General features: G+C 42.0%; 1 protein-coding gene across 2 annotated transcripts in view; it reads left to right on the top strand.

Moving 5' to 3' along the window:
• roraa (RAR-related orphan receptor A, paralog a) overlaps nt 1-23720 on the top strand; it is a 184743-nt gene that overhangs the window by 133563 nt on the left and 27460 nt on the right. The window contains exon 1 of one of the 2 annotated variants that reach the window (XM_056387190.1): nt 3758-3894. The exons of the other annotated variant lie outside the window; for it this stretch is intronic. Coding sequence (XP_056243165.1) covers nt 3864-3894 — 31 coding nt within the window. The 5' untranslated portion in view covers nt 3758-3863. Of the gene's footprint in view, nt 1-3757; nt 3895-23720 lie in introns of those variants that run through there. 2 annotated transcript variants of the gene reach the window in all.

The following is a 23720-nucleotide window of genomic DNA, read 5'->3' as shown; positions in this document are numbered from 1 at the left end:
TTAGCCGTAATGACTTAACAGCATTTCCTGTAGCTACACATTATACCATAATACCACATTATACCGCGACACAGCATCGGCATGTAGTATGTTTTTGAACCCTCACTGCTCTTATTTAAACTTGTCTTTAAATGCAACCCTCTGCAGTCCTCTGGACATAACCCAATAGTGTCCTCTATTTTCACTGAAATAGATATTCTCTTTGTTGTCTGTGTGATTTATTGAAGTCTTTCCACAAGTGGAAGCCCCCAGGAAATTGCCTGGAATGGCCCTAAATTGGTTTATGATTGTGTGGTGTGGGCCGGTGCTGTTATGGTTCTAATATTATGCCCTCCACTCCTTGGCATCTATATTAAATTGATCTGTATTGTTTTCATGGAGTGCCTGTTGGAGCTTGTTAATTCTGCCGCTGCTTTGGGCTGGTGGTGCACTTCCAAACACCCAGGTGGCTCCGTGGTAGAAAATAAGCCCCAGCTCTCTAAAATACAGTACCTCACAATGAGATTGGGACACAAATTGAGGAAGTCCATAACTGTTTATCCTGTGGGGTCAAAGGCTGCCGAGTGCAACAGCCTGCACACTGCGCGTCTTTGGTCTCAGAGGCCAGCCCAGAGTTGTAAGAGTTAATGTGGATCAGCTGCATGGTGAGTCTGTGTGTGGAATGGCTACTGACAGACTGCTAATGAGGCCATTATCAGCTCTGGTCCTCTCCTCTCCTCCAGGGGCACCAGTGGATGCTCTGCATCTCATCTCAATTGAATTCCATTCCACAGGGCTTGTTTACAGTAAATACATTTCCTTGAATTAATCCAAGAGGAGCGTGAGACACACGGCTGCGCCGGTCTTAATGCAGAAATTTAGTGTGTTGTGCCTGGTTCAGCTCAGTGTCTCTACCAGTAGTGTGTTGATAGAAACTCACTTCACTATCTATAAAGAATTGACTAAAAATGATTGTACTGATGGCTTCACATCACCACATTAATACCCACAAACATTTGACCATCAGAGCCTCTGTGGCTTAATCAATGCTCTAATGGATAAGTGTCGGCATCATATTGGCATACTGTCACTGGTAATGTGGAGCAGTCAAGGGAGAGTGTGGTGAAGAGCAAATGAAGCAGCTTTGCAGAAAACATCTGTCCTTAGGGGGGCCCGTGCTTTTAAGCACATTTATATACAGTTGGAAGCACTATATTCGTTGTAGAGCTGAAAGGACAGAACAACATCCAGATTAGTTGTTAGTTTTACTATATGTCTTTCTTGAAGCGTTCGCTCACCCAAATTACAAAGAAAAATATATATTTACACTCACCTATGTTGGCACACAGTTGTGAATAATTTTGGTTTTATTTGCCCATGGCTGCGAGATATCCATCTTCTGTCACTACCATACAGTGCAGGTGAATGGAATTTAGCGTGCGTGCGTGCGTGCGTGCGTGCGTGCGTGCGTGTGTTAGCATGTAAAGGTACAAAAAACAATTCATTGGACAATGAGACCCTTTGTGATCTAAAACCTTACAGTTCACTGAAAAGCTTGGTGGAAAGCTTCTTTATTCATGTCCAAAAATGAGGAATCCAGCTGATTTGTTCTCTGTGTGTCAACATTTTGATTTTAATGCGACATTTTACAAATTTTTCTTTTTTTTTTTTAAATGTATTTTTAGAAGGAGCCACAGAGTGATATTCTAATCCTCCTAACCTGTAGGGAACTTTTTGATAACTTCACCTATTCACCACATACATAGCTTGTAAGTAGACAAAACATGCGCTCCTTCCAACTCTCTCCTGACGATCGTTATATGGATGTTATCCTCCTCTCAGATGTTCTTGGATAACCAGCCAAGAGACTCAACCCCTGCTATCATGTTTTGTGTTTTTTCCCCCCCTAAACCATAGCTCAGTGTTATGCCACACTGTGTTGAGCCACAGCTAGTTCTAGAAAGACTGATACAGCAGCCAGGTTCTTAGAGACAACCACAGATAGTGGCAGTTAAACATGTTCCTGCGCAGGCCTTGGCCCTGACTCATCTGGTGAACTTTGAAGATCTTGTGGGGAGACGCCAACATCGAAACGAGACGATTGTACTGTCTCTGACATCACATTGTTTTGAATAGTTTGCTAGGGCCCGTCTGTGCCTAGTTTGTATCCAAGGCACGCTCCATTTGATGCTATCAGTCTCTGAATGATATTTTGTTCATTAGAAGGTGTGCAATAAGAGACCAGTGTTGACACAACGTGAGTTAATGTGTTTAGTGACTCTAATGGATCATAGAGGTCCTAATGAAACATTGTCATGGGAAGATTTATGTAGCAAGCTGCTGAGTCCTCATTTCCATTTTATATATCGTTAGAAGTACCTTTATTCAATGAACAGAGCACAATCAAAGACCTCAAATGAATAAAGATATTTAGAGTGTAAAATAGGAATAAATAAATAATCAAAGTGTCTCTTAATAAGAAGTTCTTGCCCTGTGGAAGCGTAATCATTCTGCTGCTGCAGTAGTGTTATTAAGATCAAACAACTATGGAGAATGGGAAATGAGCCTCCAAATTTTTCAAATTTGAAATATTGGTGGTGTAAAAAAAAAAAAAAAATGTAATATTTTTTGTTTCAAATATTGCAGCGTCTGAAACCGAAGCTGTGCGATGTTTGTCTTAAGACGGGATGATATGAGCGCCAGCTTATTCATGGAAATGCCAAATGCAACGTGGTTATTGGCCAAGGCTGGATTGCACTAAAACCAGAATATTGTATCAGAGAGAGGCAGCTGGTTAGGAGTCAGAACAGATTATCATATGAGAGAGGATGAGCGAGGAGAGGGGGAGGAGAGAGAGACAGCGAGAGAGACAGCGAGAGAGAGAGGGGGGGGGGGGAGAGAGAGGTAGGGACTGGAATGGAAAGCAGGGGGCGAAAGTGAGGGGCATGGGAGGGAGAGAGGGAGAAATGATAGCAAGAAACTCATCGCCCGGTCGCTGTGGGGTGGAGGGGATCATCCAAACCCTTCCGTCACTATCTCCCCTTCTTCACCTGTCAAAAAGAGTGTGTGAGAGCCGTCGGAGTGTGTGTGAGAGAGAGAGAGGGGAATGCGGGTCCTCTGAGAGGTCACGGGAAGAAGCTGAGACTCCACTCATCTTCTCTCCGTGTAGGGCCCACCGCTGCTCGCAGACATCTGGCCTCACACTGATCACTCATATCTACAGACAGGGAGGAGGAGAAGAGCGGAGCGCTTCGATCTTTGAGCCACAGAAAAATTACACTTCCCCTCTTATCCATCCTCTCCACGCTCCTCTTTTTTTTTTCTTTTTTTTTTGCTTCCTCCTTCTTTTGTTTCTTCAGCTCTTTTTCTCCTTCACCCCTCTCTCATCCACATCTAGCTCTTTTATCCCCTCTGTGACTTTTTTTTTCCTTATCCTTGACATTGCACCATTTTTAAAAGCAAAAAAAACAAAAAAACAAAAATGAACAAGGGAGTAGAAGGGGGCAGAACAAGAGGGTGAAAAACTGGTGTATGCTAGAACTGGTTCTGACTTTATCCTTCCACTAAAAAGATAAGCCACAGACGATAGTGAGAGTGTTGCTGTGTCTAGCAAGCCGGTATACAAGCCTCTGACTGCAATCAGTGGGAAGAGGGCCAGCTTCCCTGCCTGAGCTCTCAGCGCCCCTACTGGCTGCATGCTGTGCCAATCAAAGGCTAGTGGGTGGGGAGCAGTCAGACATGAACACTGATGTCACAGTCACATGGATTCTGGTGTGGTCATGCTCGGAGGCTGAGAGACAGAGCTGTGCTGGCCAGCTGCTGCTGAGACAGCAGTGGAGGGCTTTGCGCTGGTGATAGTTCTTCTCTTATGGACTCGAAGCTTAATGATGTATTTTGTGATTTCAGCTATGAAAGGTAAGAGCAAAATGCATGCTGATCCTGCACCCAGAGTAACAAGTAGGGAAGTATGGCTCCGCTATTCATAGCCTGCCAACTCTTTGCATTTCATTTGCAAGGCATGAGTGTGACAGAGAGAGAGAGAGCGAGCGAGAGAGAGAGAGGGGAGAGGGAGACGGGCAGGGAGGGAGTGAGAACTAGAGTAATACAGTGCTCCTGAATTCGTGCAAGTGAATTAAGCTTTGCTAATATCTCTTTTCATGCATGGACAAAATCTCTTCTTTTAATTCAGAAAAAGAAACTGAGCTAGAAATCTTCAACTTATAATATCTGTAAAGGTATTTTGCTTTGATTTTACTCTCCTCAGTGTGTGTTTTCTAACTGCTGCTGTTGTGTGGGGTGCTGTGGAAACCACAGCCGGTATAATCTTTGCACGGGTACGTCTCTGACAAGAACAGCTCCTGAGCTACAGAGCAGAAGTTTTTTTGGCATAGATGTGTGATAGCATGCAGGGGTGGTGGGGGGGGGGGGGGCAGAAGGTCTTAAAAGGGGGGGGGGGGGGGGGGGGTTCCTGTCGCTATTCCTTTTTGCCCCATTCTTAATCCTGTTGTTCCAGTCCAGAGGACGTGTCTGTTCCGCGGGAAGATGTGCGTGGCAGTGTTGAACGTGGGTCGCAGACGGGCGACAAGGCACTGGCGCGACTGGCAGACTGTGATTCTTTGAGTTGATACTGGTGCATGTGTGTTTATATCTGTGTGTGAGTGTGTTGTGTTCCACTGACCTATTTTTTGGGTAGTCGGGTTTACATGTGTGGCCATGAGAGCAGGACTGGGTCCTCCCAGTCGCTGTGATGTTGATCTAGTATGCTTAATCCCAGCTCTTCCACCCCCCTCCATCATACAGGAATACATGCGCACACACACATTTGCGCAGACAGATACTGAAAGTGCAGTCAGATATACAGTACAGTACACACTTCTCTCATGCATGCTTGCACACGAACACACACGCGCAGATAATCATGTTTTTCACACATATGAATACACTCATTCTTCCATGCAGAGAAATGTGAACAACCATATCCAAACATATGTGCTCATATGCACCCATGATGATACAGTCAAATACAATAACCAAGATGAGGCACACTGTCATTCTGTGTTAAATGAGAGGTGTCAGTAATGATAATTTGATTTGATACATGCTGCTTTTCTCTCCTCCCACCTGTCAAAAAATACATTTACATTTGTGAGTTTTAATTTATTAATTGTCGAGACAAAAAAAAAAAGACAGCCAATAGAGCATTTTTCTAAATGTCTCTGTATACATATTATTCTGAGCAAATATAATTCATGTATCGAAAAAATAATGCTATAACCAAATTTATATATTATTAACATTGTTAGTAATATTTATACTTACCCTTACAATGTAATCTAATGTCTGTTCATTATTTTACACATTAGTTTACCATTCAGTTGCTGTTAAGTATCTTGCTGTTTATGTGAGACTGGTAACTATGATCAGAGCGTTAAATTTTTTTTTAATTTTTTATATTGGTCACAGTATGTGAGAATTCATTTACGAAGTGAGGCTCACAGTCATTTGTGATGTCTGACTTGTGTGAAGGAGAGAGAGTTTCGCATTTTCAGTGAGACACATATGAAAAATGGCCTTTGACCCATTGTCCTTTATATGCAATTTAAAGTGAAGGGCTTAATGAAATCACATATATTTGGGCAGAATTGAGTGTCCTGTGCTATGTAGCATTTCTGTGACCTTTTTAAAGTGTGGCGTATACACAACATTTTAATGTGAATATTTCTTTTTCCTCTCGACGTGGTGTCATAGAAGACTTTTTTTTTGTGAAGTCAGTTTTTGAACTGATATATCAATTTAATTCATCAGAATTAACTTAGGTAACCTGTACAGTAGCCAGTTTTCATCTCTCCTTTTAGTTCTGTCTTTTCCATTATTGGTGCTTTCAGTTTGACAGGAGCTGCTGGTGTCATCATAGGATGCTGCGACAGTGTCAGAAATTAAATTAAAATGTGAACAAGCTGTATAATTGGAAACTAATTTAAACAGCAGTAGTAATTTATTCCTGAAAATGGTCAGTGAAATGGATGAACAGCACAATGACTTGCTGCCTTGGCATGCACTTCTTCATTATGTTAATATTTTCTTGCGATCACAATGCATGTGCCTTTTTTTTTTTCTTTGGTGATGAGTTTTCCCCACTGTTTTTCATACTGTACACTACAAACTAATGCTAATATATTATACCAAACATCTCTGTGTGTCTCTGTGGCTTTGTCTCTATCCTGCAAACCCCCCCATCCCCCCACCCCCTCCACCCCTCCCACCCCCCGCCAACACTACCACCTCTCCCTCTCTTTTCAGCCTCTCTATCACACCACTGTCTCTCAAGTACCTAATTACCTGTAATGGAAACATCCCTCTCATTACCCCATGCAAATTAGCCAGCCTACTCAGCACAATTAAGATGAAAATTCCAATTACATAATTAAAGAAAGTTGTTTGATGTGTGGATCGACAGAAAAAGTAAAAAAAAAAAAGAAGAAGTGCGTCTCATTCACAGTACATATAATTAACCATTCATAAAGGGCATTGTTGTGGCAAGGTATACATAGCAGCAGTGTTTTAAAATAGTTGAAAGCGAGGCCCAGTAAGCCACTACAGTGTATGCAGACTGCACATAAATATGTTATTTAACACGAGTGTGTACTAGACTGTAAAAAATGTTCTGGGGCCGTAGAGAAGGTAAAGCCAAATATCTTGTGATAGGCGCTTTAAGGCTATGTTAACAAGGCTGTAAATATTTGCTGTAGATTTGGTAGTCTTTGTCTCTTTCTATCAGTGGCCGATTGAAGTGTTCACTACTCAGTGCTGCAGGCTCTCACACATTAAAGCAGAGGTTAACAAGATTGGCTATTATCCAGTTAGTGACTGAGGACATGAAGAGCCAAAGGAAAAATCGCCACAGATTAAGGTGAAGGCAAATATAGCACAAGTCACCTGCAAGGATTTAAAATAAAAGACCCAATTACAAAGAATGAATATTTTAAGAAGAGCTTTTCTCACAGCTTCTGATGTAAAAAAACAAAACAAAAAACAAACATTTATTTTAGTCAGTGATTAAAATAATCCTTGTTTGAATGTGAACATAATACCAATAACAATGGTAATAGATTCAAATAAAAATTTTCTACAATCTCCCAAATTATATATCCCATAGAATCTGCATTTATGAAAAATGTTTTGATTTAAGTTCACCTCCTCTAAGGGAGAATTTACATGTTACAGTAAAATTGAAAAGATGATATCTGAGCAGAGGAAAGACAAAACAAACAAGAGTCTCTCAGACAGACGGAGGGTGTGTGCCTCAGCCCTCTCTCTTGCCTCTTAGCTGGCTGAGGAAGTGGAATGGCGTCCCCACAGGTTATTAAAGTGTGTGAGGTGTGCCAGTCTGTGCTGTGCACACTGAGACGAACATCCTGGCTGCCTGGCTGTGTGTGGAGGGACTGGTTAATGAGATATTGACTGCCCATTGAGAGCATGGATTTTTGATTTGGCTCCATAGAAGTTGGGAGGAGAGGGAGGTGCACTCAGGAGAGGAGAGGAGAGCATTATTTTGTGAATTTGATGTTGTTTCTTTTGTTTTTAATTAAATTGCTAGTGTTGTTTATTATGTTATGATTTGTTTTACTGATAATTCTAGTAAAATCATAAATCACATAAAAGGTGATCATAATCAATCACCAATGAATGACTAATGATTATAAAATAAATTCAAATTAAAGTACCATCAAAATAAATTGATTCAAAATAAAATTCTCAATCTGTGTAGTGCATGTAAAAAAAGTATCACTTTATAGTACTTAAGTACTTAATTACTGTCTGTACTTCAATAGATATTGATGGCAAGTAAATAGCTTTTCATCTTGTAAGTACTGATTGTGGAACTGATTTGCCCGAACATAGAGGAGACTGTAACAGTCCTTGCAGCATCCAAACAGACAAAAATACAGTCTTTTTGTTGCCATATCTGAGTATAGTTTTTATATTGCACACACATTAATCTGCGACTCAGTCCGAGCCATTGCCAGAGTGCCAGAAAGCTCTGTCAGTCATCCTGTCTTGTCAGTCACACCGTGTGGTTTTGACAGATTAGTCCAATCACGAGCGAGGTTAAATGACTGCCTTGTCCTATGGCCAATCAAACAGCGTGATACAACAAACAGCAGAGGCACAAGATAGCCATCAGTCTACATGAGATCATTTTGTTCCTTCTGAAACATTCACACCCGAGTTCAGTCGGGGTTCTCAGTATTGGCTCTCCAGTCAGGTAAAACACCTCACTGGGTTTAGTCAAATGCCTCTAACTTAAGGGTAATTTCCTACTTTACTTTCACTCAGTATTTCTGGAGTCACTTATAGATCCTTTGAAGTGTCTCCCTGTCATGCAGCATTTAGCTGCTGATAGAATACTTCCTCTGTCAGCACTCCTTAGATAATCAGGTACCACAGTCCATGGAGTTAAAGAACATTTTCACTTTCATTTTTTTTCCTCTTTCTTCCTGTAGCTTCCGCTGTAGAATATGCACAGACAGTAGAGATGGGACATTTTTGCTGTCATTGTTCCCTTCACTTATTTGTTATTAGTTTGAAATACTGACATGCATGCTCTTAGCTTAAATTAGCTTTAAGAAGGTCTATATAAAAATAAATTACAGAGATGACTAATAAGAATAAATAACATTTTTGTTGTCTTCAGGTGCCCTGCTTTGCCCTTAAATGCTGAGCCACTTGGGGCTCAGAAGTTAACAATGTTTTAAAGAGAGTGAAGGGTGAAGTTTTTTCCTCCTGTACTTTCATTCTGAGCGTGTTTCGTACCATTGGCTTTTTTCCTCTATGGGCCTCTGGAGGGCTGTCCATTGGCTTTTTGAAGTTGCATCAAAGAGGAAATGGGGGAGAAAAAGCGTTATTGATTTTGCGTTTTGTCTGACTCAAACACTGAGGACAGAAAAACACATAAGGAGTAAGGTGTTGGCAGTGGGGCAGCTCTGTCTCTTGTGTGTGAGCCAGAGGGAGACGGGGGAGAGACCAAAAGAGGTAGAAGGTGAGGAGTTACACCAGACAACACTAATGCATCTCTCCCCGGAGTTGTATGCTCAGTCCTCTCGCTTCCATCATTTCTCCTCTCCTTTCTGTTCTTAATGGCAGAGTAAATAAAGCCCATCACAGAACGGCTGGAGACAAACTCTCCGTCTCTCCCCGCCATGTCGGATAGCTTTTCCTCCTCCTCCATCAGGCCGGTGACTCCCGAGCTCTGACAGCACTCTCCAGTTGACCTGCTTTTCCATGAAACACCAAGCTGCTCTCTTCTCAGTTGTAATCAGATCCCTCTGCTAGGCAGCAGGCAAGAAGAAGAGTATTGTTTGTGTGGTTTATCACCTTTATCCTCCTCCTGTGTCAGTCCTACCGAGGTGAGATGAGAGAGGAGTACTTTTCAGGTGTTAACGTGACCTAGAGTGACTAAAAAGGAGCTCCCGGTGACAGCCGCTGATAAGAGCTGTCACCGGTATGGCTTACTCAGCAATTATGCCATGTACACACTGTATGGTGTAGCCGCGTTGCATGAATCTTCTTTGTTGATTTCCTAGGTTGCACCTATGGATGTCTGTGGAATTTGTAGTAAGACACAAAGACTGTAAACAGCGGCGGCATTGCCAGAATTGCAGCACAAGTATGCTGTAGAGTCAGGGAATGAGGAAGGGTCAGAGGTCACAGCATACTAAGTCACACTCCCCTCCGCTCCATGGAGAGCGACTGCGGCATCTAGGGACCGTGGCGGGGAACAAAGGATGAAAAATGAGAGGTGCATGGAATTTTGATGAGATGAGGGAACAGGCAGCGTTATAACAAAGGTCGTCACAACATGCGCTCTGCCGCTTGATTACAAAAGGGAGAGAAGTGTGTGAGGCGTTTGATTACATGTCCCAGCAGAGGCCATTAGGGGTTCTACTTGTAGGATAGCATCATTTACACTCATCTGATCTGGCGTCTGACACTGATGAACAAACAGTGTGAATCCTCCTGAGCACTAGGGGGGGCTCTTCAAGAAAGACAAATGATAGGACTATCTGCTTTCCAGAGTTTTGAACTTGTTACCGTCAACCTAACTTCACCGTTATCGTTACATTTCGTCTCCGTACGGAGGAATGTAACAAAGCATGTCAGAATCTCCCAGAGGAACCTGTGCGGGCTGGAGTGAGAACTAACTCTCAAGGTTGGCAGCATTAAGCGCTCATCACCCCGACTAAGATGCATGAAAGGAATTTTATCATCATAAATAACAAAGAAAAACAGCCTTGCCAGAACAGTCTGCTTAAGATTGATTTTTATGCACATGCATTCATTTGAAATAAAAGAAATGCTGCTTCAGAGCTAATTACAAAGATGAAAGGAGGGAGAATGTGCAAGGCAGTGAACTTTGTTTAAAGGCGCAGCACATGGCTTTTTTTCAGGGACATGCTGCTTTAATGAAACCCCAACCCCATTTATGAATGCATACAGTATGTATTCTAATTGAAACTGCATTTGCACAGTTGATATACAAGAGCAAAAAAAAGATGCGCCGTGGCACGTGTCGCTCTCAATATCCTAATTCAGCGAGTCAGGCATCAGAGCCATCTAAACAATGGGTGTCCCAGACAATGAGTGTGTGGATGTTTACCAGCCGGAGCAAAGGGGTTAACCGGCTGTGGAGAGATCCTTGACCTATCTGAGATGAGCTCCCTGCCCCCTCTAGCAATGTGGAATATATGATTGCTGATTATGAGTTTATTCCCCATCGTGCTGAGCCTTTTGCATGTCAGGATCCATCCCTCCCCAGCTGAACTGATTAAGGAGCTGGAGATGATGCTACAGCTCTCAGCGATTGCTGAAAGACTCTCAGAGAGCCTGGTAATCTGGAGTGCAGCTGGCAATCACCCACCACTGACTCTTTTGGAGGCTTTTCGGGTTGTTTTGTTGTTTTCAAGTGCGTTTTTTTTGGCATATTGTTGTCTTTGTTCCCCTGGGCTTCTTGTTTCTGGATGAGAGCTTTCCTAGTGCTGAGCACAGGTCCTTGTCAACCTGGCTGCTCAGCTCAGCCTAGTCCAGCCTCAACAACAGCAGCATCAGCAAAGACCCTCACTCAAAGTCTCAGGATATGCTTATGATCACCCTCTTACAGGAGCTTAATTTGGGGAAGAAAAAAAAAAAAGTACCCTCCTCCCTGATGTAGACATAGCTCCTACAACCCAATACATGGGACAAAGGCATCATATAAATTGAAGTAAATAGCACCTCAAAAGATGTATCCCCATGTAAAATTTTAAGAGTTTATGTGCCGTTCAATGGCTTTCAAAGGGAAACAAATGGGAGTTTTTGAGCAAAAAGACTGGGACCACTGCTTTATTTGCTCGCAGGAATCTGTCACTTAGTTACAAATCAGCAGCTGTCGTCACTAAGTTTTGTTTTTGTCAATAGTTGCAGGGGAGAGGAAGGCAGTCGTGTTCCTACTGCGCTGAAGGCTGTTTTAATGCCTTTAATGTGTGATTTGGGGCAACAGAGGAGGAATCTGCCCAAACAGAGCATTCTCGGTTACTATCAAAGCTGTACAGCCCACTCCTAATGACGTCCCACTGTCAGACGCATCACCCACAGTTTTACTGCTTATTGCTTAAATGCGTATGTGTGTCGTTACCCAGTGGAAACACAAATAGTATACTGCTGTTCAATTAAGAAAGAAATATTACCAACAGTACTGTCTAATTGTACACAGGCTCAATAAACTGTCATTTTCTCTTGTGTATATGTATTTGAAGGCTAATTTAGAGCTTATGTTACCGTGCAGTCAACAGTGAAGCTGATGGAGAGATGTGACACCATCGGTCCCAGTAAACAAATGGCAATTGTCTGAGCTCTGCTTCCTTGTGTAAATGAAATGCTTTAAGGTGTTATACTGCTGCGATGAAGCGCACCAAACATGTCCCATGTCTAACCACAGTGTCTGAGAAGTGATGGGTGGGAAGCTCCTCCCACACTCTGTTTGTAGATGTGTGTGTGTGTGTGTGTGTGTGTGTGCGTGTGTGTGTGTGTGTTTGTAGATGTGTGTGTGTGTGTGTGAGTGTGTGTGTGTGTGTGTGTGTGTGTGTGTGTGTGTGTGCGTGTGTGCGCTCTTATAGGGTGTGTTATTTGTTTTTGTGTAGCAGGAATTCTTTGTTATTTGTGTATAAAATTAACTGATTTCATTTTAACACATTTATGCAAATATTTGTAATTGCATCTTACGGTGCATATATGTAAGTATCATTCATTTCTGTAGAGAACAAATGGATCAAATCTGAACCTAAGGGATCTCGTGCTTAGATTTTATTTTCAGTCGCATTTCTTTGTTACGTAAATAAACAAGCAAACTCCAACTCTTCATACTTCTTCTCATCGTGTATCAGCCTCATTGTTGTGGATCACATTAGCTGTCACTGTGGATGAACTAAAGGTAAGGGGAAATGAGGCGGGATGGGAGATAGGTGAAGCAAATTTCCCTAAAAATGAGGATGATCAGAGTAAAACTACTGTATGTTTGACATACCTTGCCCACTTGAGCGGGTGAGGAAGTTGTTTTTTGATCTTTTGACACATGATTACGTTGGGCCTTTCTGCTTTGATCTCAGCATGGATTTTTTTTTCCTTTCTCTTGATGTGGGATTATTATAATTTATACATAAGGGATTTTGTTTTTTCTTGGGCCTCAGCAAACTTGAGTAAACATCGTATACATAGTAGATTAACATTGTATTCATTTACACATTCTCATTAGCGAGTCCTAAGGTAATTAATCAGAGGCCATGGTATATGAGAAGATAGACACTGTTCAAATAATTTATTCCTTTCTACTTTTACCGAGTGTGAGAAAAAGTGTCTGATCAATTCCTCCCTTAGATGTAGCTCTTTGAAGACATGCAGTGTCTTATGAGAGCACCACCACCGTATTTATTCTCTAGAAACTGAAGGCTGCCGACCTCGCTTATACTGTACAAAAAATTGCAGGGGATTGTTGCCTGAATCAACCTAATAGCCAACAATTCCCTCTAAATATATGAACCGTATAACCCCAATTAAACCCGTACAGGTGTAAAACATTCACTTTTGCTGTCTTGTGTTGCAGCACAGCAGCTTCAGTTAGGTCCACAGTTTGCAGTGTACTGTTGGCCGGGGCAATACTAAAAATACAGAAGGCCTTATACTAAGATGAGCCTACCTTGCTCACTTCTGTGCCCTAGAGATGAGCAGAACATTTATGATTTTATGTTTCCAGGTACCTGAGGCACAACTTCATGAAAGCAGAAAAAAAACTATGTCTCTGTCCTTTATGTGTTTGAGTTCAAGGGAGGGTTTATGAGAGGGCCAGTTTTCCACAGAAAAATTTGTGCAATTTTGGGGGGATTTACTAAAAGAATGCTGCTGCAGGTAAAGGAAAAGTGCACTGTTACAACTTTAAAAAATATTAATGACAACTAATAATTAGTAAGTGCACTGCACAGCTTCAATAAAACGACACTGAGCGCCTTTGACACAGTGTGCAATAAAATAAAAATGAAAACAACATCTGGTAATGCTAGCTGACGTAATCACTTCATGGAGTAATACATGATGTGTGTTCGTGTTCACATTACCTCGTCAATCAAGGAAATTAGCACCACATGCAAACAACACAGTGAAAAGACTGCACAAACACAGCACTGGATGCTCACTTACCTTTTCCATATTGAACATGCAAATATCTTAGATTGCAGTCAACAACATTGTGGATTTATGTTTTTATTACCAAACTTGTCTTTTGTACATCTGTACACTATTCTGCATTATTTTTTTTTTACAAGCCTTCATCATCTACAATCTACAATTTTTAAACAAGAATCACAAAATATATGCAAAACACAATCATTTTTAAATTTGGCTATTATATAACTGGAAACTTTGTAATGCTTCTTCTGTGTTTAAGCCTTTTGGTAAAATGGAATCTGATTAGTCGTGTGTGCCATGCACAAGGTAGCACTGCAGCAACGTTTAACATATTGTTTCATTTTTTTTTTTTTCCAAAGGAAAACGTTGGCTCAAGCTCGCGCATGACACCTCTAGCAGCGATCATATGTAGACAGACATTAATTGCATCCATTGTAAATGAATTTTGTCACTACATGGATGTGCCTGGAGGGCAGTCTCACTGATTGAGTAATTTGTAGCAACCTAAGTAGATCACATGCTAACTGCAAGCGCAAATTGAATGAATGTTCTGAAAAGTGGAGCGCAATAGATACTGATAGTTATTTTGACATTTTATGTAATTTTTGTAAGTAAGGAATTTTAAACTCAAAATACTATCTTACACTCTTGTGAATTATCAGAAATGAGATACGCGTCTTGTGTGTTTACATTCGTTCAGAATTTCAAAAGATTCCAGGATTGTGAACCTTTTATGTTCCTACATACGTGTGTTGACATAAACAAGTTTCCATGAGTTTTTCACGTTGGTTCTAGCACATGAAAGAGAAAAGGCAGGGGTGGTATATTTCAGCAGCTCAGTTTCTCTCTGAGGGAATCCAGAGGTTGTTCAGTTTGTATTGTAAACTGAATGTTATCCATAGGCAACAGCTATTTTATGGCTATTACTGACGTATGTTTGTAAGATAGATTTGATGTCACAATAGCATATCCCTTGCGCAACCATAAAAAGCCTCCAATGATGACGGGTTTATTTTTAAAACTACAGGAAAGGCTTTCTGCAGATTAATTCCAGTGTGTGGTTCCCATTGTGGGAGAAACAAATTGGGCTTTACAGAATTAGTGTGTTCGCTGCATAAATCTCAAATCTATTCCTGAAACATATGATTGTGTTTAATGTGATGGGATGCTTCTACATTGCCTTGGAATAAAAAATAAAAAAAAAGGGAAGCAAACCCTCCACGACTGGATTAGAGCTCAAAGTACAGTAATGATGGCTCGGTGTTTCTCCATTGACCCAGGTGTGTTGTCTAAATACAATATGGATGTGCAGGGCTGCCTGTGTACTCCAGTGCTGAGAGACTATTTGCTGAAGGTCATTTGGGATCATAGCATGCCATTAATAATTCCTGAAAGCATCCAACATCTCCATCTGTTCTGCTGCATCCATCGCTCCACTTCAAAGACAAAGGCAGCGTTTGCAGGTTAGCATTAAACCTGCCTCCAGGCTAAGATGTTGGAGGTGGGATTCTTTGTTGAGAGAACATATCTCTGGTCATCAGGTCATAATGTTTGCATGTTTGCTCCCCACAGCTTGAACTTCTGAACACGTGGCTACACAAAGACTTGCAGGTGTACATATAATGTGTATTGTGGCGATTGTGTGTGTTTTTCAGCTTGAACTGGCTGAGACCGGTGGACATGTGTGGCACAGTAAATCCACACATACCCTTGCAGGCTACTAGTCTCTCTGCAGGGATGCATTTACCACCCTCCATCGAGTCTGGCCGGCTCAGCTCGACAAGGTGTTAAGCAGAGACATTATCAAAGCTGATTTTAAACAAAGCGTTTACCTACATGCTTTGTGTGCATTTGTGTGTGTGTGTGTGTGTGTGTGGTTGATCAAATAACACGTATTCACCTGTGTGCACGGCTTTCAGTGCAGTTAAATCGAACCAGGTCTCAATGACAGGCCCACTTTAGATATGCAGAAGTCCTGCGGGGAGTAAATGGATGTTTGGCAGTGGCATGTGCTGCCCGGGCCTGGTGGGCGCAGTGGGCGAGGAGGCAAGTGCCTGGCTGAGTGAAAGATGGCAGTGTGCATGGAGAGTGTGTGCACACAGCTGAGGCTGTGACAGAAAACAGTAAGAGTTCTGCTCCTGCCGCTCCATCTTCCCCTGCCAGTGATAGAACTCCACTTTAATTTAGTTAATAGCACAAGTGCAGCCATGACGATGGACTCGGAGCAGAAAATACAGACAGCTATTCCAACCCGATGTGGCTAATCATGAAGATGTGTTTGGTTTATTTGGGGGAAAAAAAGAGGAAAGGAAACCTTTGCTTGTGGGAAGATATTTCAGAATTTACGGTAAGATAAAGAGTAGAGCGTATCATTCGATGAAGCTTTCAATTATTACTGCTTCATCCCCTCACATGTGGTCTGCTGATAAAGCACCTGTGCCCATGAGTAACTCCACCATCTTTCAGCCCAGGGCTCTTGTACTGTACTGTAGGGCTGACCAGTGAGTCTACCCAAATCACCATCAGCTCCAAACTGCTTAGCCTGGCCTATTTGAATTTCACATCTCTGCTGACTCATAACCCTGTCAGGACCTTTCTTCTTTATCATGTCTGTGCCTCCGGTGGACTCTCATCACAAGCATTAGAAATTAATTATTGAGATTAGAAACCGAGCCACAATTACTGTGATTTTTGTCAAAGGCTTTGTTTTGGCTTAATGTTGATATCTGATCAGGATCATACTGCAGAGCTTAGATCGTCTTTGAAAGCAATTATTTTTGCTACATTTATTCATTCATGACATTTAAGCGGAAGTTATTGGCTGTGTCAGAAGAGCCGGGGAAGAGAGGAGGAAAATGATTTTGGCTGATGACACACTCTCAAAGTAGTCAGGTTAGCGCAAGCGTGGCGCTGTGCCGGCCGCTACACAGGACAGCGGTTCAGATCAACATGATAAAGAGGGACTGATTGAGCTCCGTACAGCCACAGGAAGCTGAGCGTTGGGGTTCAAGGTTATCTGGACAAATCAGACTCCTGTTTCCATTCATCCCCTCCTCACCCACCAGCCAGGCCTTCCTGGGCAAAACCAGCAAATTAGCAATTCTGATGTCTGCAAGCAGGTCTGGCAAGGGAATGCCTGTGAATCCTAATGCCATGATTAAACTTTCATATCCGTCCGGGGGAAGTGCTGCATATACAAAATAAGCAATCTCTTTTTATTTTTCAGCACTTTAAGTAAGGCTGTCGAGATTGGCAAACATAAACCCTTCAATAGGGTTAAATGGACCGGGCCAAGGGCCGAGGTGGGGGGTGGGCATGGGAGGGGATTCCTTCAGTCAAATCACTCAAGTCTTTGGTTGTCTTCACCAGATATAATTGGCATCAAAATGCTTAACATAAGAAACTGTATTTGATTTCACATGCTCGCAGTAGTCATTGTTTCTACCGTAGCTTTGCATCTGTAAACAGGCCCAGCCCTCAGACCATAAACACGGTAAATGATACTACAGTATTTGTTGTGGGATAATATATTAAATGCTAATGCTGAGGCAAATGGAATACTCAGTCGATGTTACACTCCCCTGGTCGACCATGCTGAGCGTATGGAAGAGAACCAGGGGGACAGGGAGCCTCAGTCCAAACAGAGAGCCAGGCCTGGATGTGGCCATTATGTAAGATGGTCTTATCAGGCTCTACCTCCTGCTGAGCCACAGCCTAGCTTCCCTCTGCTCCCCCTTCCTGGTGCTCCCAAAACATGGGCCTTCATTAGCAGGGCTAAATATCCCCGTTCTCTGCAATCTCTATCATTTCTTGCCTTGAGGCAATCCGATAATTACCTGTTCTCATTTCCCCTCCTTCTGGCCAGCAGGGAAGTGTTCTGACTTGCATTAGTTTGCATGAAATATTATCAGAATATTGCACATTTCTCCATCCTGCAGCCTCTGACACGGGGAATATGGAGTCACAGGAGCAGTGATTGACAGGTGTCTGTCTTTCATGTTCCTCTGAGAATAGCTGCTTTGTTCTGAAGTTACAGCAAGAATTTTGATGGGAGGGAGGAATGAGTGCGTAATGTGTATAAAGGCTTTGTTGCTTTGTTTAACAGCCGTCCTCCATTATTTCCGGGCAGTATTGTTAGGCGTTACATTTCTCTTTGTTACCTACGATGTAGGTGTAAAAGAACTCACAGATTTTGTGAATTTAAACTCATCAGTGAGTTTTACTCACAGAAAAACTATCATCGTTGTAACAGAGTATATAGCATCTCCCTCTCTGTGAATTTGCAGGGTTTTGGAAGAGAGACCGATGCATACATGGCATATAGCCTGGGAGGAGAAGGCATCTTGAGTAGTTATGGTCAGTGTTATGGTCAGAAGGCCAGATGCACATATTCTGTCTCATATTATTTGTTCCTATCACTAATAATGTCCAGCAGCTCTGGATCAGGAAATGGATAAGCTTTACCACTAAAGGCAAGAAGCTCCACTCAGCCTAACCTCTGCGGTCAGTGGAAATCTTATACGATCGCTCTAGTAGGAAAGTAACTGCGTCTGATGTTGATATATTGCAGTTCATCCTCACGTCTCTGTTACAAACGTCTGCTGCTGAAGCGCAAATATTCCTACTTCAAATATTGCAGTTTTAAAAAGGTAATGTTATGCATGGTTTTTGCCAAAACATACTTCTTTTCTTTTTTTTTTGCAACGTAGCTATGAACACGACAGGTTTTTTTTGCAAGCGAAGAGATTGATTGTAGCCAATTTAAAACATGTCTGTAAATGTCATTCACATATGCATATTGAAATTTTAAAGGAACTTGTGTGTTAAGCGGAGGATCCGTCTGATATGAAGTTGTGGATGCATGAGCTTAAGCCAATTCAGTGTCTCCCCTCGCTTTGCTGTGGGAAGCGGTGATGATTTTGGACTTTGTGATGGTCACTTTAATCTCTAATGAAGGCGCGTCCCTGGCTCTGCTCAGCCCTCTGATAGCAGAGCAGTCATAAACAGGCCTGTCAGGGGGATTGCAGCGCTAGCAGTGCAAATGGCAAAGAAAACCCCAGGGACCGAGCCATGCTAGCATTATGGTCTAATTCAGATATAGCTCGGAAAATACAGACTTTCATATGAGAAAATTCCTCTGCTCTGCCTTTCTAGCTTTTACTGTGAGGCTGAATCACAGTATGGACTCACTTTTTCCTTTTAATCATAAACAGTGCCCGCATTACTCCAAGTATATGAATTACATTCCTATGCTATGTCAGGTGATCAACGTATCTTTCCAAATACCGGAAACTAAAGCATCATCAGGCTTACTCCAGCTGCAAATAAACACTCAGCTTTTAAGATTGCATCACAAATTGAGCATAGAATGTGTGTTTCTAAATTCGGTTACGCCATGTTATAGCATACGCTTCTTTTAGTTTTACAACATTACCATACAAATGAAGACAATTTCATGTTTAACATTTAGTGCGAGATGTAAATGTGTGCTCAAATGATTCTGTGAAACTGATTACTGGTTGCTCTGTGTTCTGACACATCCTGTGCTCATGCAGCATGTGCGACAGCTGGTTAGTAATTAGAATAATCTTCTCCCTGGTAGTGATTTAGCTTTCATGACTGCAGCTTACCTCAAATTGAAAATAAATTTATAGATAAATGCCTTTGTTGTTCCAGCAAATTATACCGCTGTAACTCAAAGGAGCCAAGTTGTTTATTTTGGTAGTAAAAGAGCAATCAGAGAAAACAAACAAAGCACTGTATGAGTGCTGTCAGATTAATAATGATGCTACCCAGCGGTGATGATACAAATGATTATTTTTCAGCACTCTCTACACCACCTCATCATGGTAATTATAGATACTATATCATTATTATATCAAGTATTCACTACAGATTATCAAGATAATTGAAGCTTGCTCCAGGATTGCCAAGTTCACTGTGCCGCCAGTAAACAGGGAATTACTGAGCAGGAGAGGAACACACACATTTTGTTAACCACAGCAAACTAGTACTGAGTCAGTTTGGTGTGTTCATGTTCACTCTGTATTTTTCTTAAGTGAGCACAGATATGTGTGTACATACACACAAGGATACACACACACACAAACATCAGTCGACAGTGTGAAGATGAGGCTATACATGAGATACATTGTTTTTCTCCCAGCTTCTGTTCTGGTGTATCTGGGCAAATCCCATGGTGATGAGGCGTAGAATCTGTCATAGAGAAGGCATAAGCCTTTCATATGCATAGTAGAGATAAGAGGCAGCCATTTTATCAGGCGAGCTGTCGCTCCAACATGCTCGCATGTTATGTGTCCCCGGGAGCGCCTCCAGAAACATGTCCCTTTAATGACACGGCCCGTGCTCGCCAAGAGGACGCCCAGTTTGTTCTGAGCTCTAACCTGACAATTATGCCAATTACGCCAGGCAGCAATGTTGACAAACACACCAGGAGAATTGCTGCAGTTGATTGGTAGCTGTGTTTCGAAGTCCCCTGCTGTGACCTCTTCTGTAATTTAACTAGCATGGAGGAGAATTGCAAAGGGTTTTTCTAGAAAATTCCCCAAGCCGTGTGTTCTTTTGTAACAGGGCAACGTTTGTGCCAAGTGAACAGGCAGAGAAATGGATCTAGTGTGTCAAGAAGGCAGAGAGAGAGAGAAAGAGAGAGAGAGAGAAATCATTCTTCCTGTTATAGTCACCACTGTATGCAGCTTGTTTGGATTCATAAAGAGTGTTGTGTTTCCTGCCAGGCTCGGGCAACATGTAGAGAGTTGTTGTGGTGGATCATATTGCCTCTGAGGATTAGATCACAAATACTGACCCAGCACCATTAGCTGCTACTTATGTAAGCCTTAAAGAGCACTACTGTTGGCACCTGAGTATGAAGCTTAGCCGCCTATGAAGTGAGGCAGGAGACACTGCCAATATGGAAGCATATTAACAGTACAGTGGCTGCTCACTTCCTACAGCATGAAGTGTGAGCACTTGGTTAGAATACATAAAGGCTTTTTCAGCAAGTTTTTTGAGCAAGAACAGCATTGTACTGCATCAGCCTATTTGCAAAAATTCAGTTTTGATAAGCATGCATCTTTTGAAGGAAAAGAAGATGATCCCCCTCCCAGCCCAACCCTACCCCTTTTTTTTTTTGACTTTGGAGCACATTAACGTATTGATTTCTTCCAAGCACAGCACATGATTTTTTAATTTCAGCCTCAGAATAACAAGGTGTGATATGATTGGCATCAAGTTGTCATTTCACAGCAAATCAAGTGAATCTTAAATCAAAAGCAACATGCAGTTATGACACATTTAGAGGAGAAATTCTACCATATTACAGACTACTACTTCTTCTAAAGCCTTTAGATTTTTTTTTGCTGAACAAGAGAATTTATTTTCTGTCATACTCAAGCGGTTTTTAGCTGTGATACAACACCTTACAGGGAGATTTAAAGGCAACAACAGCCACAGATTATAGTTTAACACTGAGGTCGGGAGCTGTTCTATAACAGGTCACTTGAGCTCTGGTCTGGTCATGTAAGCACAAGGCTGAGAGCAGCTGGGGTTGTGCCACGAGCGTGGTTTGTATCTCGAGTTACCTTAAAGCTGAAGTCAGAGCTGGACAATGTGAAGTGCCGTTGCACACTGAGAGCTTGCTATACTTTTTGTAAGCACACAATGATACACAAAGGCAGGCAGGAGAGCAGGCAGGCGGCTGCCTCTGCTGGCCTGGTCAAAGGGAACAGAGCTCAGTCCCAGCATGTCCCGCTCCTTCTCTTACATAACACGCTGTTAAGCTGGAGTTAGCAAACATTAGAGGTCAGCTGGTTATTGGGACAGTGGAAATGTAGCCATTCACTGGAGCACTATTTACAGTAGAAAAGTGAGATTGCTGTGTGAGGCAAACAATGGTTTTCTTCCTGCCATTTGTCATGAGTTTAAAAAAATAAACATTTTCTTTGGCGTATGGCCGATTTGTTATTTAGTTTATATTCCATACAATGATGATAAAGTTCAGGATAGAGGTTGTGTTGAATGTAAAGCCTAGAAAACTAAACTTGACATGACTTGTTCTATTCTGTCCACGTCTCTGTGCCACTGCCCACATCCAGTCCTTTGTTATGTTCTTTGGATCTTTCAATGCTTTGAGGACGTAATGTTTCCCTGTTACGTTATCATGTTAGTGCAGTCTGACCAGTGCTGCTTGTTAGAGATTTCTAATGTCCCTTCACAGTGAAGGTGCTGTGATTTACACCTACTTTATGTTTGATGAAGAGAGGCTGGGGAATCCATTAGTGTCCATCTAAATTACATCAGCCAAACCAGTGACACCAGCGTACACTCGGCTGCCAGCTCATTGATTAAGAACAGTTTCCATTGGCCTTATGTAACTGGCCCTTTGCATTAGTTCTACAATGTTGCTGTTCTCCTGTTAGTGGCAAGAAAAGACATCGTGGAATACAATTCAATTTGTCTTTTGTCAGAGAGAAATGCCCAAATGAAATAAAAGCTGCCAAGATTAAACAGCACATTTTTTTTAACCCGGTAACTCGCCTTCCTAAAGGGAGAATGAAAAGTGGAGGAACAATCGTGGAGGTTAGGCGATGTGGCAGATTCGCGCATGATGGTGCTGTGGTGTAATATGCTGCACAAAAGGACCTGATCACTCAGGACAGTCATAAAAAGACATCACAATGTCCAATTAATACCCATGAAAAACAACCTTCATTTCCCTGCGATTTCTGAGATGTGCCAGGGCATCATAATTATTGACAACGCATGTGAAAACCAAATTTAGATTGCCGTTGGAAGTCTCCATCTTAATTCAGTCAACTCTCTTTAAACCCCCCCTTTGGTTTTTGATAAAAGAAAAGGCAATGTCAATCAGGGGAACTAATGGGAATGTGCATTTTGTAATTCACTCAAAGGGAATGGTAAATTGAAAAGAGTTTGCAACCTTTTAACACACTCACATACACCAGTGCTGACAGTCAAGCTCCATTATCTGACAGCTGGAGAGGTTAAAAATAACTGTGCTCGCAGCAAATTAGACGTATCATTTGGCTTCTAAGTGAGAGATGAATCTTTGTGTGGATGCTCCTGCCATGCCGTGACACAGGGGCAATATATCAGCTTGTGTTTGCCTGTCTTTCTCATAAACTCCAAATGGAATTGTAAACAGATGAAGCAATTTTACACCAAATGTATTCTCTCTGAGTCGCTCCTATGCTACAGTGAGAAGCCCAGCTACCGTACACATATACATTACTGCCCCATGCACTCTCAAGCCAAAGTACATAAATCATAATTTACCCGCCTGCAGGGTTATTGCTATCGCTCAAAGCCAACCCTCGAAGTGTTTTATATGTTGCTTTGACGATAAATCGGATGTTATTGCACACATATGTGGGAAGGACTTTCGAATGATGCCGTTGCCTGTTATTTCACGGCTCACACATAATGGCAGATTCGCACATGCTTGTACAGGTAATCTTAGGCATGCACAAACAAACGCGCACGGATGAACTATATGAATCTCGACTCCGCTCGTCACAGGCAAGTTTTCCGTGTCATTCAATAGCACCTTGGCCGCCCTTATGCATGCGCTTTATGTCAGGTGTCGGAAGGTGAGGTGTCAGTTCCCATTTAAGATGGCAAAAGAAGTGTAACTGTGGGATCCCTGTTACAATAAGGTAAGTAAAAGAGATTTCCATGCGAGGCTTAGGTGACAGCAGAGGTGTAGCATTTCCTTCTAAATACCTAACAACATCATTGTTAATTTAAAGCTATTTAATCACTTACTAGAGTAAGTGCAGGATGGATGATCTTTGTGTCATCTTGTCTCACAAGGTAATCTCTTGTATTTCCTCGCTTAAACCCATGCTCTAAATTTGTCACCGACTGTGTGTAACCACGTTCACCCCTGAGTTTTAAGATGAGTTTTAAGTCTGCATATTTACTGAGCGCAGTGCGGCCCTGACTCAGTCTGCTTGACATGATTTATCTCATCCAGCTTAACTGACAGGTAT

This window comes from Seriola aureovittata, chromosome 10, assembly GCF_021018895.1.
Source record: "Seriola aureovittata isolate HTS-2021-v1 ecotype China chromosome 10, ASM2101889v1, whole genome shotgun sequence".
In the NCBI taxonomy this organism is placed as follows: Eukaryota; Metazoa; Chordata; class Actinopteri; order Carangiformes; family Carangidae; genus Seriola; species Seriola aureovittata.
This window is presented reverse-complemented; position numbering and strand designations above follow the sequence as displayed.